General features: G+C 44.4%; 1 protein-coding gene across 1 annotated transcript in view; it reads right to left on the bottom strand.

Annotated features, from left to right (window-relative positions):
* Positions 1-11,820: 11,820 nt before the first annotated feature.
* PAMR1 (peptidase domain containing associated with muscle regeneration 1) overlaps positions 11,821-15,594 on the bottom strand; it is a 73,093-nt gene continuing 69,319 nt past the window's right edge. Inside the window, exons 11-12 of the mRNA XM_012803992.2 lie at positions 14,306-14,598; positions 11,821-12,909 (exon numbers count right to left, since the gene is read on the bottom strand). Of these exons, the coding sequence (XP_012659446.2) occupies positions 12,373-12,909; positions 14,306-14,598 (830 nt within the window). The 3' untranslated portion in view covers positions 11,821-12,372. The remainder of the gene's footprint in view (positions 12,910-14,305; positions 14,599-15,594) is intronic.

Genomic DNA, 15,594 nt, shown 5'->3' on the forward strand with positions numbered 1-15,594 from the left:
ACTGAATACCAAAAAAAGCAACTCTATTGTCCTCTGATAGGCGATTTAAGGGATTTAAAAAATGAATTTTGCGGTATTGATTATTGATTTAAAACCTAGCCCCAGCTACACAAAGTCACTAGTATAGTTAAGACTAAGGCAGTGTGGAAACTGGGACTATACAGTGGTTGCAGTATTGCCTTAGCATTTTCTGTGCATGCTTACTGGGTGTATCATAGACCGTGCCCTGGATGTATGACTTTGGTTCTTCTACAGAAGATATTATTACCTGCAATTTACAGAGGAGAAAACTGAAGCCAGCAGAGATTAAGGAATTTGCCCACCGGAGATAAAGAGATTTGTTCGAGGTTCTACAGATAGTCAGGGGTTATACCTGTATTAGTCAGGGTCCCACCTAGAAGAAGATGGCATATTAAATTAAGTAAATTGTGGTAAGTTTAATACAGAGACCATTTAGAAGGATGTGGGAAAGGTATAGGGAAGCAGGCATAGGACAGGTTAATTAGCCACCCTGATCCTAAAGGGAGGTTCCCAGGCCCTAGAAGGGAGCCCTGACTAGAGAAGGCCCCTGGAGAGGAGCTGAGACCTTCGTGACCATAGCAACCCACCAGAAGGGGATATGGAAATAAATACCTCAGCACCCACTTCCCTTCCACCCTTTTTTTCTCCCCTAGGGCTCCCCATTGGCCAAAACCAGTTGGAAGCTGGAAGGCAGGAGCACCCATGGAGACAGCTCATTTGTAGTCTTGCAGTTTAACCTGCCTGGGAAGCACAGAGGATAGAGAAGGGTTGAGATTGGGTCTGTAGGACAAATGGATGAAGCCGGGGTTTGAGTGCAGGCAGTCCTCCTGCAGAACTTTGCTTTTAACCTCGCTGCCGTGTAACCTATAGTGATAAGGAGGTCATCATTACTAGAGCAGGTGGTCCCCCATAACATGTGGGACCCCTCCACCATACAGTGGTCCGGCAGAAAAATAGGCTTGGTCAGCCCATTTTCTGCAGATCAGAAAAAGGTATAGTTATACCATGGAAGAAGTCATGATTTGGCCTCAGATTTCCAGTACTAAATTTTATCATTCTCAATGTTCCTCTGCAATTATTGTAAGAGCTCAGTTAGACTGAAAAAGAGACAAAGACTCTCCCATCTCCCATTGTGCTCGTCTAAGGAATTCATTCCCTGCCTTGGCCCTCCTTCAGATTGCTTGAGATTGGTTGCTGCAACTCCAAACTGGGGAAGTGGAGGTGGCAGCTCCTAATATAGAAAAAAAGTTCCACACTGCTTTTCTATAAAAGGGTGCTGAATATAATCATTCCCCCTCATGATGGCAACAAAGCAGAAATGTTGCTGTGTTCAAAGTTTATCAGGAGAAAGTGACCTAGACAGAGAAACAACAGCCACGTAACCCAAGTTCTCCCTGCAAAAGGGACTGTCATTTAGTAATGTCTGAGAATTTGACTCCCCCCACCATGCAATTATTATTTCATCCAATTTGCTTTTTAAGATTATGGATGCTAAATAGTAAACCAACAGAACCAGATAGGGAACACAGAAATGAAGTGACCTATTTACAGCTGACTGATCCTAGACAAAGCTGACAAGGACTTATACTGGGGAAGGACACCCCCTCCAATAAATGGTTCTGGGGACTTGGATAGCCACCTGAGGAAGAAAGAATCTGGACCTCTGTCTCTTACCATACATAAAAATCAACTCAAAATGAATGAAAAACTTAAACATAAGTCCCCAAACTATAAAAACACCAGAAGAAAACCTAGGGAAAACTCTCCTGGACATTGGTCTAGGCAAAGAATGTATGAGGAAGACCTCAAAAGCACAGGCAACAAAACCAAAAATAGATAAACGGAGTTTAAACTAAAAAGCTTCTGGTCAGCAAAAGGAATCATCAACATAATGAAGAGACAACCTGCTAAATGGGAGAAAATATTTGTAAGCTATTGATTCAATGGGAGACACATTGCAAGGGACTCAAACAACTCAGGAAAATAAAATCCCATTAAAAAGTGGGCAAAGGGCATGAATAGACACTTCTCAAAAGATGATGCTCAAACGGTCAACAGGTATATGAAAAACACTCAATATCACTAACCGTCAGAGAAATGCAAATCAAAGCTATAATGAAATATCATCTTAGTCAGAATAGTTGCTATTAAAAAGACAAAAAATAACAGATATTGGCAAGGGTTTAGAGGGAAAGGACCTCTCTGATACTGTTGGTGGGTATGTAACTAGTACAGCTACCATAGAAAACAACATGGAAATCCCTCAAAAAACTGAAAACAGAATTACCATTCAATCCAGTAATCCCCTTACTAGGTATCTACCCAAAGGAAAAGAAATCAATATATCAAAAGGATAACTGCACTCACATGGTCATACAGCACTATTTAAAACAGAAAAGATATAGACTCAACCTAAGTGTCCACAACAGATGAGTCAATAAAGCAGATGTAGTGTACGTACACAATGGAATGTGATGCAGCCATTACCAAGAACGACACCAGATCTTCTGCAACAACATGGATGGACCTGGAAGTCACTATCTTAAATGAAATAAGCCAAGAAAAAAAGACAAATATCACATGTTCTCACTTACACATGGGAACTAAAAAATTTGATCACATGGAAGTAGAGAGTGGAGAGAAAAATACCAGAGACTGGGAAGGGTGTCTGGGCAGAGGGGAAGGATGGATGGAAGTGTATTAAAGTAAAATGGGAGGAATAAATTCAATGTTTCATAGACGAGCAGGGTGACTATAATTAACAAAAATGTATTGTACTCGAGTGACGAACACTCTAAATACCCTGACCAGTGATAACCATGCACTGTATACATGTAACAAAATTTCATGTGTACTCCATAAATTTGTACAAAAAAAAAAAAAAGATTGTTGATGCTTCCCAGAACTTGGTAATGAGGAAAACATCCACCATTAGCTTACTAGTGGGAAAGTCATATTTATTGTACTTTACAATATCTGAACCACCCAGGGAACAAATTTGTCCTTTCAGAGTTTTTCCACATAGCTATTCCCATAAAGTAAGAGTTCATCTGGCCTATGTTTGAATCTCATTTCCTCCACACTTGACATCGAGTGGTCTCCTTATCCCATTCAGCGTAAATTCCTTCATCAGTGGAATGAAATCATTCTTGTAGTTTCTAAAAATATATACATAGAGCAGGTATCACAGGGCTCGCAGTGTAGCACGAACACACTAAGTGTCTGTCCTCTGCCTTCCCAAATAACCAAGGACTTACACGCTGTGTGTCTGAATCTGTCTCTAAAACTTTGACCCCATCAATAAAACTGCAACACTAAAGACCATAAGGTTTTTTTCAAAAAATAAAACCAATGAGGCTTTAAGGGGTCCTTTCCTAAAAGAATTAAAACGAATATGCTAATTTTTCAGAAAAGTGAGATATTTTTAGGATGAATGAAAAACACGAATGAAAATTATTGCATAGTGTCCTATTTCAGAAGATACTATTTTCTGATAATGTTAGCTGTGAAGCCAAGAGCATACCAGAGAAAAACTGGAGAAGCCTGAAACTAAATTGAAAATGGAAAGGTTTTAGAAAGAGAATTACCGGCAGGAGAATTTTCACAGTGGCAGCCCCAGATCATTGGATTAAGAACGCCAAGGTGGACACAGAGGTTACAACGGTCTTCAGATAGACCTGGGAACCCTCCGTCTCAACCATGTTTGGAAATTGAGCTCTTTCCATTTTGAATGACTTGGAATAAGTCACTTACTTGATGGGGGTATAGTAATGGCCCCATCCACTGGGCTGGAGTGACAAGTAAATGAGGCGATGTCCCATACACCACCTAGCACAGTTCCTGGCGCAGTGTGGTTCCTATTTTCACCTTCACGCTGTCAGCTTCCTGACTGCCGCCCCTCCCATCAGCCCGAAGATGGGCCTGCTTGTTTATCTGGTTGTGGTCACCAAACAGAGACTCAAGGAAATCATCCATCTCACGGGAGTCTGGAGCTGTAACATACAAGCTGAGTTCATTCACTCTTCTTGCTAACACACATTAGCAGAAGAGAAGTGAGAGAGTTCTATTTTTACCTAACTCAGCTGATGAGAAAAGAGATGTTACTTCATAGAAATCTCAATTCAGACGGAGGACTCGGTCTAAATATAATCCATTCTTCAGGCAGAAATCATCTCATTAAGCAGAGAGCTCGGGGAGGCTGAGACATTTGGTGGCTACGCGTACCGCCTGATGAATTCTAATAGAAAGAGTGTGAATTCATTCCATTTACTTAGTGTAGAGGAAGGAGGATAGGAGGCAATGGAAAAAGATGAATTGTGAGTTCTCGGGATATCATTCCCTCTGTCAGCATTTCTACTACAAGGTGACTTCAGGCTAAATGTCAGGGGAGGCACAAATTCTTTATGCCCACCATAAAAACCATAACGTTTTGAATTAGCATGACTGTCTGTTTTTAGCAGCTTGATCCTGTATAAAGTGAGAGTGATTGCTGGGATTTTAATTTCTATCCCCCTTCTCTCTGAATCATGGCTAAGATCACCAGTTAGGCCTCCATCTCCTCTTCCTTTTGTTCCCTAAAGACATCCTCATGCAGAATGAAAGAAAAGAAAGAAATTTTTCTATCTTCAGGGGGATTTCTTGGCCTGACAACAGCTCACTGTGACTAAATGCTAAACGGTTTGGATAAAAGGCTGAATCAAGGACCCAGGCCGGCCTCTGGTGACCTCAGAAAATCCTTATTCTAGTTTCTCTATTTACTTCTTAAGAAAAGTTTTTGGCAATTCTGAGAGAGGCAGTATACCAAATCCTAGAAGCATTTTTCTTAAAAAAATTATTTTCCTTAATAAGAGAATGAGACAGAGAGAGAGAGAGAGAGAGAGAGAGAGAGAAATAAACTGGTAATTTAGTTCTAAATTGAAATGACAGATTCAGGGATTTGTTTTTTAATCAAAAGCTGAAGAACTAAATTAGGCTTTTGCAGAACTAGAGTGATTGGATAGTAGCCCAATTCACTTTGGGTTTCACTTATTAGCACCTGGATACTGTTTGGTTCGTAACACCCCGTTCCCTTTTTCACTGAAAATAAACAACCTTTCCTGAATTGGGTGCATTGGAAGGATAAAGCCCGTTCTCCCCCTTCTTTCCTGCAGAATTGCCTTTTCCTAGAAATTATGGATTTCCTCTGAGTTCAGGAACATAACGGTGGGTGTTTTTCCTCTCTGAATTCAGTTTTGAATTTTATTCTTCACCTGAAAATGCTATTCCCTCATTTTATCTGCTGACTTTTTTTTTTTTTTAATTTGTTGGCAAAAAGCTCTCATCAAACCTAGTCCAAGCCTCTGGATAAACACTCCGTGAATTGAAATACAAACGTGAAGTGAGCCCTAAAAACCTCAGCCTTTGAGACAGTTTCTTTAAAATGCGGAGCCTCACCAGCACATCCGGGCAGGGCCCTGCCAGGGAAAGCAAATCCCGCTGCCAAGAAAAGCAGAGAGAGACCACAAACGGCTACCAACCCACTCCAAAAAGGCCTTGTCTTTCCAACAGCCCTGAAAAGAGAAACTTCCCCAAGCCTTAGGGATCCAACGTATTTCACTCAAAATTTTTTACCAGGTACTAAAGAAAGAGACAAATACAAGGCAGGAGTGACAATCCTGTGTTTTTGAAGGCAAGCATAGCCTCTTCCCTCGGTTTTCAGCTTTCGGCTTTTCCCGCTCAGCTTCATTTAAGATAATTCTCTCTTGAACTCTTCAAACAACATACTTTTGTGTCCATGCAATGAGACCCAAGGTCTTCGTTTGTGTCTGGGTCGGGACAACAGAACGACTCAAAGTCAAAGTCAAGGGCTGTACTTGATGGCTTGATGACCTCACCAATAACTCCTAGCGCACATTCTGTGAACTCATGGGGTTCGATATGTCAATATATGAAGGCAGCCCGGACAGATAAAGACACGTATGGCTGGATACTTTCCAGACAGCCCATGTATACCGTGTGGCCCCAGCAGTCTCCTCTCATCTGGTTCTCTCAACTTCCGAGGTGGCCCTACATAGTGTGACTCCAGGTCTAACCTCACGTCACACTTTCTCCTCTCCACACTTTCCCTGCAGCCTTCTCTCTTTACCAGATGTTCCTTAAATATGCAGAAGCCCTCCTTCTTAAGATCTCTGCACATACTCTTCTCTCTATCTGGAAAGCTCTTCTTCACTCTCCACCCTAGTGGTTAACTCCTTCTTAGCTCAGCCTTGGCCTTTCCAGGAAGGCAAACCATCTACCCCACTCCCTGCAAACTAAATTCAGTCCTCCTGTTATACACCCTCACAGCATGCTGTGCTTTCCTTCCTCGTGCTTGCCGTGATTTCTAATTCTGCTCGCACTCCAGGACGATAGCATTGAAGGCAATCACCAGCCTATTTAATCCACCTCTAGTGTTCCTACTCCTTGGCACACAGCAGGCATCAATTTTTGTGGATGAATTAATGGCAGATGTGTGGAAAATCAATAAAGTCATAATTCTTGATTGAATTCAAGGTGGAAGAGATTTTATCGATTAACACTGTGAAGATTCATATTCAAACACCATACTCACCACTCCAGAGGACAATGGGTATTATGCTGGAAGGAAGAAGTTGGAACAGCTAAAAATTTCCCAGTTGTCCAGCTGAGCCTGGTCCCTTTTAATAATTCCAGTCTAGACCACCCCCAACCCACCCCCACATATGCAGATGGGGAAACCTTTTATAAAAATCAGGGAAAGTCCTGCACTATTTCTTAGAAATGTATACAAGTGACTCTCATTCAAACAATCCCATTGCTGCTTTTTCTCACCCTGCTTTCTTCTACTAATCCTTGTTCCCACTGATCTCTACCCACCATTTTGTGTTATTGACCCCCCTCCAAACTTAATTTCCACATGCTGGGACCTTGAGAGAATTCTAAAACATCTTTTCCTTTCCTCAACCCTCACGATGTTTCTTTCTTTCTTTCTTTCTTTTTTTTTTTTTTTTTAGAGACAGAGTCTTATTTTGTCACCCTCGGTAGTGCTGTGGCATCAGAGCTCACAGCAACCTCCAGCTCTTGGGCTTAGGTGATTCTCTTGCCTCAGCCTCCCCAGTAGCTGAGACTACAGGCACCCACCATGACACCCGGCTATTTTCTTTTTGCAGTTTGGCCAGGGCTGGGTTTGAACCCATCACCCTTGGTATATGGGGCCGGTATCTTACTCACTGAGCCACAGGCGCTGCCCCTCATGATGTTTCTTGTAACTGGTTTCTCAACCTCCTCCTGAAGAACAACAACAAAACCACCACCACCATAATAGCAAGCAAGATTTGCAGAGCTCAGTGGGCCAGACACTGCTCAATACCCATCTCCTAGATGCATCTTTTCACTGAATGCCCAGATCATTTTGCTCCCATTTACAAATGAGGTGAAACTGTGGGATAGAGATTGAGCGTCATGACTAAGGTGCCCATGTGTAAGTGACAGAAGTGAGACCTGAGCACAGGTTGAGTCTTTTAACCACTGCCCACTGGCTCATATAACCATCCTGATGAGCCTTTCTAGAGCAGTCACTCTCCTAGTGATGTCGCCAGGAGCTTGATGTTTGCAAATGTGCAGTAAGAAATCCCCAGCATGTGGGATCCATCACCAATTGGCTTCTCCTTGGCTAACCAACCCGACCTTCATGGTGGGAAATAATCAGGTCTTCCCCAAGACAGCCCCCTCCATGTTTACTCATAAGCACTTTACAAACTCTATCTTCCTTCTCATCCTTAACTCCAGAGATACCATTGAAGTCCAACTTCCCTGTGAATGAAAAGCTAACTGTCCTGCTTACATGGGCCCTTCCTCTCAAGTCTTGTGTGAGTTTATGTAAAAGAATACAATGTAGATTGACCACTCAGTTACTTGTGTAAAGTCTACTTAGCATATAAACTTGGCCATTACCAAGGAAAGTGTGAGTCTTACTTAAATTGTATAAATTCCATTTAAATTTTATGAATCATATAAATTTTATCCCATGGCAAACAAAATTTAAGTAAAAGCTATTATATATGATTTAAGGTAAACATATATATACACAGAGAGAGAGCTGCTCCTCAAATAACAGTGGGGTTCCATGCCAATATCCCCATCATAACTTGAAAATATTGTAAGGTGGAAATGCATTGAATAGATCTAACCTATTAAACATCATAGCTTAGCCTCACCTACATTAAATGTGCTCATAAAACTTACAATAGCCTAGAGTCGTGCAAAAATTTTGTTTTATCATAAGATTGTAATAGACACGAAGCCTACTTTATAATAAAGTATTAAAGATCTTGTGTAATTTTTTGAGCAGTCTAACGAAAGTGAAAAATAATGGTTGTACGGGTCCATGAAGCATGGATTCTACTAAAAGTATGTCACTTTCACACCATCATAAAGTCAAAAACTCATAAGATGAGACACTGCAAGTCAGGGACTGTCTACGTACACACCTGTGTACAGAAAGACATCTGCCATTGAACGAGTTAGATTTGGGGCTCCTTGCAATGAGGAGGAACACACATCCCAGGGACTGTGGGGTGTCTCGTCAAGAGTGTGTAGAAGGAACTTATAGACTGGGGCTTCTGTTCAGTATTCTAGAGAGGGTTCAAGGAAGCGGGGCTTCGCTCTGGATTGGATGCTGTCAGGAAGTGGAGTAATTCTACAACTTGTCATCTTAATAAATCTAATCTATAGGGAAGGAAGACTAAATAGAGACTAAAGCTGCATTTGGTGAAGCAGCAGCACTCACTCACTCAGGAGAGGAGGCTACTTGGTATTTTCATGGTTTGCACCATGGTCTTGCTGGTGTCTGTTACTACACAAGATCCGAAGTGGTCTTGTTCATATCTTGGTCCATCACGGTCACAGAATGACGCTGACTCATACAGACTTTCTGTGAAATGTTTTATCTTTAACAGGAGAACAGCACTTCCTAGTTAGCAATGCCAGATCGACTCCTAGGCTCCCAAGCCTCGCTGATAGAACGGCAGAGGTCAGGGCTACATGTGTGTACTTAAAACCCCAAACAATCAGCACAGAAGAAATTAGAACCAAACAATTCCGGAGGAAGAGGAGCCTCCTCTGACTCTCCCCAGAGAAGAATTGGCAACCGCTTTTCCAGCATGAATACGCCATGACTTGGATGGCTTTGCTCCCTGCCAACTTAGGGAAGCTGAAACCATGTTGCGGAGTCCCCTTCCCTGTAGCCCCCAGGCTAGTGAGTGTGCAGCTACAGGCAAAAGTCACCCACTTCTGCAGGCCACTCCCATCACAGAGGCTGGGGGCAGGAGGGACAAACACATGTTTCCTTTTGCCCCTTTCCTACCAACTTTGCATTCATCCTTCCTTCCCCAGCTGGCCTGCTTGACTTCAGGTCCAACGTCAAGAGCAAAGAGAGCAGCCTCGCACAGACTTCTCCACCAGTGCCCACTATATTATGCGGTCACAATAACCCCTTATTCTACACGTCTTTTAAAAGTTCTGATTCTCTGAGAAGACCCTGACTGCTATCTGCTTGAGATTTCCAGCTGAGAGATGAGAACCTCTTATCTTTGGGGTCCTGCCCTAGGATGCAAGGGCCATGTTACAAAGAGAAATGGACAATATTCCAACGGCACCCTGACATGGCCAGCAGACAGGCCCGTGTGTGATTCTCAGGTCCTGACTTGGAGGACCCAGCTGAGTACCATCAAGGATTCACAGCCTATAAGAGCAGTGCTGGGGCACAGAGGTCCAGGAGTGGTGGCAAGTGGCCATGGAGCTATTAACCAAGCACCCAGGTGTGGTGACCCCAGGATTTGGGGCCAGATTCAGCTTCTGAGGGGGCAGAGTCATAGCTGCAATGAGGCATGTGTGAACCAAATCTGTGTGGTGACACAGAAGGGAGGGAAATGACACTAAGTAGTAAAGAGAGTGTCAAGAAAGAGGGGAACATGATGGCCCAGATGGGGGGCCAGGACAGAGTTTGGGGACAGAGGGTATGTACATAGACACCCGTGTGTGAATTGCCTACCAAGCTTTGAAGAGCTGTGGCCAGCCAGATAGCCCCGGCCCTGGCACCGGCCCCGATCCCATGTATTACGTTCATTGCATTACATGGTACCTCACTTATTGTCACAGCTACCACAATACAGTCCCAAGATTTTATCATGCCAGTTTAACAGATGATGAAGCTGAGGTAGAGAGGCTAATTACTTGTCCAACATCACCCAGAAAATAAGTTGAAGGACAGGAGTTTGAATTGAGATCTATCTGATCTAATTCCCGTTACACCTTGCCCGATCCAAGCGTTCTAAGCTTAAAACTAGAAATAAATAATAAACAAACCTTTGGGTGACTTGATAAATATCTGTAGAATCAAATCTTCCAGCCTGGGTCAAGGCTGCGGTTGATTGCCAGCTCAGGCTAAGTTGGTCTCCCACTCCACTAAAACTGTAGGAGAATAAACCTTCCCTGTTTTACGCCACTAAGTGTTGGGGAATTTGTACTCAGCAATTGATAACCGATCCACTGCTCTTAGATGAAGAGGATGGGAGCACACGATTGGAGGACAGAAAGAGGGTGTGACTTCTGGAAAGCCCCAAGAAAGCCTAACAGAGAAAGCAGAAGAAATTCTCCTCTAGCTCAGGAGATAATGTGGAGAGCCAGTGATGGGAAGGGAGGCTGGGAGTTCAGTATGTTCTCACCTCTGGTCTTGGGTCTAAAATCCTTGAGTTCTGTGAGATGGGTTGAGGAAACGGTGCAGGTGCTGTTTGGGTCTGTAGAAGGCAGACGTCTTCAGGGATGTGGGGCAACAAGCCTGAGCTCCATCTTGTGCGGAAAAGACCTAGAAGTTCCCACAGGCCCCAAGGAAGGGAGAGCAGGTAGCTCAGAGTCGGGGGGCAGCCGCCAGAGACAGTCGTCACTACAGCTGTGAGGCTGTGTGACCCAAACCAGGGTCAAATAGGAGTCACCAGGAGATTTCGGGAGCACCAGTACCTCCCTGAGAGTTGGGGAGCTGGCTCAGCAGGAGGGAACACTGGGCCCCAGGAACATAGGGAAAAGAACACAGCACAAGGCATGTTAGCTCCGGCCTCCAGCAGCAAATGTCAGCAGAGTGCCCAGGAGAAGGAAGGCACTCAGGAGTCCCCCTCCCCGGGGTGCTGGTGGCCCAAGGCATGTGAGCCTCCATGGTTCCATCTTACAAAGAGACAACTGGTGCTGAGAAAAGGAGAGAAAGGATACAAGAGAAAGCCACCAACAGAGAGACTCTGAACTAGCACTTGAGGATTGGATTGGACCGAATTCATTTGGTTTTCTCCACTGTCCAGTGGGAGGTGAGGGTGGGGCTTGAGAAGAAAACCACAGCAGTTATAGGAAACAGGAACGCTGTGGTTTCTTTGTGTGTCCAATTTGAACGGGAGTAAATACGTGACTCTAATCCAGATGCTAGAAAAACATGCCATGAAGACTGATAGTTCAAAGCAGAGCTCTGTGCTGGATCTAGAAGATAAGAACCAGGGGTCATCCTAGAAATCATCTTAGCCCTGGTGCTGCCCTCTGTGTGCACCTTAGCTTAGGGTATCAATGTTCCTCATCCCCCAGCAAATGACCTGCCAAGCTCCAAAGGTTGGTACCGAACAGATGGCACTAACTTTGTCATACCTGTTACTTGGGAATTAACAACTGTTGGTTCTATTTTTAAGGGGCTATAACCAAGCCATTGCCCTGATACAAATATATGTAACTCAGATACACAGCATGCAGGAGTGAGAGCACAGAACATTTGTTTTGTGGGTCATGAAGGCAACCCTTGTTTTATTAAAATGTGTGCAAGAGATTGGGACCAGACCGTACTGTGGCCACATATCACAAAAGCATGCACAGCACCCCAGCCCTGGGCTGTCCTGTAGGCGGTCTGGAACTGGGTTTGGCTGGAACCTTGACAAAGGCCTTGTGAAGCCCAGACTTCCCTGGGCCAAGCCCCTCTCTACCAGAACTGACCATGGCATTGATGTCACAGAAAGGTGGAAATGGCCAGCAGGTCAGTTGAATGGGGAGTTTTCTATTCTATTCATATAGTCTCCTTTGAAGAGACCCAGTTCCTTCAAGTCCTGGTATCTTCCAAATGGCTGTCCAAGCAGTCAGGAAGGCAGTGTCATATCAAACACTGAGCTCTCTATTCACCTGCTACTGAGTTTTATCCCTGAAATAAAAATCCCTGGCACAGCCAAGTTCGTGGACAAAATCATACTCCAGGTCCACAGACTGCTTCGTGCAACAACAGGCATACAAGATGGATGCCTGGAAAAGCTTCTCAATGCACCTCTAGCTGACCTATTTCATGTTCCTCTCGATCCAGTCTTTAAAAGGCAGCACCTTGGTGAAGGCTGTGGAAAGGCTGTGGCTGCATGCTCTGTCATAGCTCCAGCTGACCAGCCCTACTAGATGCCAGCGTGGCTCTGGAGACCCTCGTCCCGGAAAGGACATAGCTGCAATGCCCCCTGTATCTGCAGTGCAGATGTTGGAAGGGGCAGTCGGGTCCCGGCTGGCACAGAACATGTTGTCAGTGACACTCACTGGGACACCGTGGTCCTCATGCTGCTCCTCACACAGCAGCGAGTCCACCACGCTGACCACCCCCGAGTGCAGCGTGTCGTTCTTGAAGCCAGGACTCCTCACATCTGCCAGCACGTTCCAGCCAGCCACAGTGATGCGAGACTCCTGGAAGGCGGTGCTGAGGTCCCGAGGGGCAGCGAGGCAGATGGGCTGGACGTGGGTGCTGATGCGGGCCTTGTCCAGGAGCTTCAGGATGGCAATGTCGGCGTCGAGTAGGATGGGGTCATAGTTGGGATACAGAATGACAGCAGAAATCTACAAATACGAGAGATGGACAACATTCTGACTTAGGTGTTGGCAAACATGTGATTTAAAAAATATGCCAACACCATCAAGGCATAAACCCCTACGGGTTACCAGTTTGCAACCTCCGGTTCACTGTAAACATTTCATTTACCTTCAAGCCTACAAGATGGAGCTATACCCAGAATGTTCCACAAGACTTTCCCAAAGAATCTTCCCTGATTTCCCCAGGCCTTGCTGGTCATTCTCTTTGGTGCTGGCCTTTAGAGCTAAAGACTATGATACCTTGTGGGGTTATTTTTTGTGTATGTTCTATTACTTCAACTGCATCTGGGTGCATGGCCTTGGGGCTTTTCTTGTGTCACACTGATCATGATACAATAGAACCTCTGTAAGTTGACCACCCAAGGCACTGTAACAAGTGGTCAACATACAGAGGTGGTCAACATAAGGAACGAGGATTACTGCACTGATACATACAGGTGGTGCATGTCTGGTCTATGAAAACTAGGTCACCTTAGGGAGGTGGTCAACTGTGGAGTTTCCACTATATATTGGTCTATCTCTCCCATCAGACTGTGGACTCTTCAGAGAAAAAAAAAACATGCCTTATTCTTTTCTGTATCTATGTGCAGTGAATAGCATATTACGGGAGCTCAAGGAAGGAAGGATGGATAGACAAATGAATGAGTGAATGGAAGAGAGGGAGGGAGGCAGGAAAAGAGAGAAGTATATTGTAAATTGGATAGGAGAATGTGGGATAAAATCTCTCTATGTCAGGAGGCACCTGTGGCTCAAAGGAGTAGGGCGCCAGCCCCTTATGCCGGAGGTGGCAGGTGCAAACCCAGCCCCGGCCAAAAACTGCAAAAAAAAAACCTATGTCCTCGAAGCCTACCTGGGACAGGGCCCAAACATAGCAAGTAATGAACTTTTTTTCTTCACCCAAGGAATATTTGTTGATCATCTACTTTGAGCCGGGCACCATGCTAGGCTATGAGAGCACAGTGACAAATCACACCATTTGTGAATCTAGTGGTTTCAGGCAGAGTCAGCCATTAAACAAATACTTGTTCTAATTTTTAATTTGTTACAATTTATGGTATACACTGCTCTGAGAAGTTCGTGTGTATTTTACTCTTAGGTAATTAATTTTCAGTGACCACCATGATAAACGATATTTGTCTCTACCTTATTTTTTATTAAATGGGGTGGGGGGAAGACTCCACCAACTTTCTAGATTCCCTGTCCTAGTACCTGTCAATATGAAATATTGGGCACTGCTACATGCCAGGCTCTGGGCTGACTGGCTGCTGACAGGCCAAGGGGACAGGGCTTGCAGAGTCACTGCTCTCCTGTGCTTGGTGTTTGTTGAACCAGAGCCTGAGTTTCCAAATTATAGCCCTCTTACCCGCAAGCTCTGAATGGTCTTCTCATCTCGGTCATCATCCCGGTAGAATTTCCCCAGGACAACTTTGAGGTCCACTGTCTTGATGACTGTGACCTTCCCCAGGTCAGTAACACAGTGCGCGGCCACCACCACAGTGCGCTCATTCACCAGGGCACCACTGCAGACCAGGACCCACTCTCCCTTGTGCAGGCTGCCATCATGGACCCCACTGGTCCTCCTGTAGACGGCCACCTGCCACGGCCAGCGTGTCCCTTGGGTCTTTGGAGAAGTGACATTCTCAATTTTCCCACAGACTATGGAGAAAGTATCAGTTTAGTAAGACAAACTCAGACTGTCCCATCCAAAGGGGAGTGTGGCAGTCAACAAGGACAGTGCAAGTCTGGAAAGGTGGATCTCATGGGTGTGATGACCACTATGCCATCCAACCTGGGTTTTTCTCTCAATTGAAGTGTTGATCGGCCACTACTGATGTGGTTGGCTATAAGGTCTGGGATTAAAATTGGGGGCTCTATAGTCAAATGAAAACTGGGTTCTGATCCCAGGTACTTACTATCCATAGGACTTTGTGCAAGTTGCCTAATCTCCTAGAGCCTCAGTTTTCTCACGTATAAAACTGACAGCGTCATGACAATTATTTCACAGGTCTCTTGAAGAGACTGAATAAGATGGTAGATATAAACAGACTCAAAATATCATGACTACTAGCATAAATGTAACCACAGTGAACTAAACCATACTGTTCTCCTTTCAAATAGAAGATGGGATGGCAGCTTAGTATGTGTAAGCCCCTACTCCAGACACTTCCGCATATTATCTCACTAGTCATCATCGTAACCTTATGAGGTAACTGATACCTCATTACTTAATTAATAACAATTATTCAGTTAATATCACTGGATAATGAATGTGAAAACTGGGGCTTAGACAAGTCAACAAGGTGATATAGGGCTAGGCACAGTGGCTCATGCCTATAATCCCATCACTCTGGGAGGCTTGAGCTCAGGAGTTCGAGACCAGCCTGAGCAAGAGCAAGATCCTATCTCTAAATAATAGCCAGGTGTTGTGGTAGGTGCCTGTAGCCCAGCTACTCAGGAAGCTAAAGCAAGAGAAACACTTGAGCCCAAGAATTTGAGGTTGCTGTGAGCTATGACGCCATAGCACTCAACCCTAGGACCACTGAGTAAGACTCTGTCTCCAAAAAAAAAAAAAAACCAAGATGATGTAACTTGAGGCCCTCTGGTGTGTAATGACTGTTTCTCTCTTTTCTTCAAGTAAATATGATAGAATCA

This window comes from Otolemur garnettii, unplaced genomic scaffold, assembly GCF_000181295.1.
Source record: "Otolemur garnettii isolate 467f Iridium unplaced genomic scaffold, OtoGar3 scaffold00001, whole genome shotgun sequence".
NCBI classification, from domain to species: domain Eukaryota; kingdom Metazoa; phylum Chordata; class Mammalia; order Primates; family Galagidae; genus Otolemur; species Otolemur garnettii.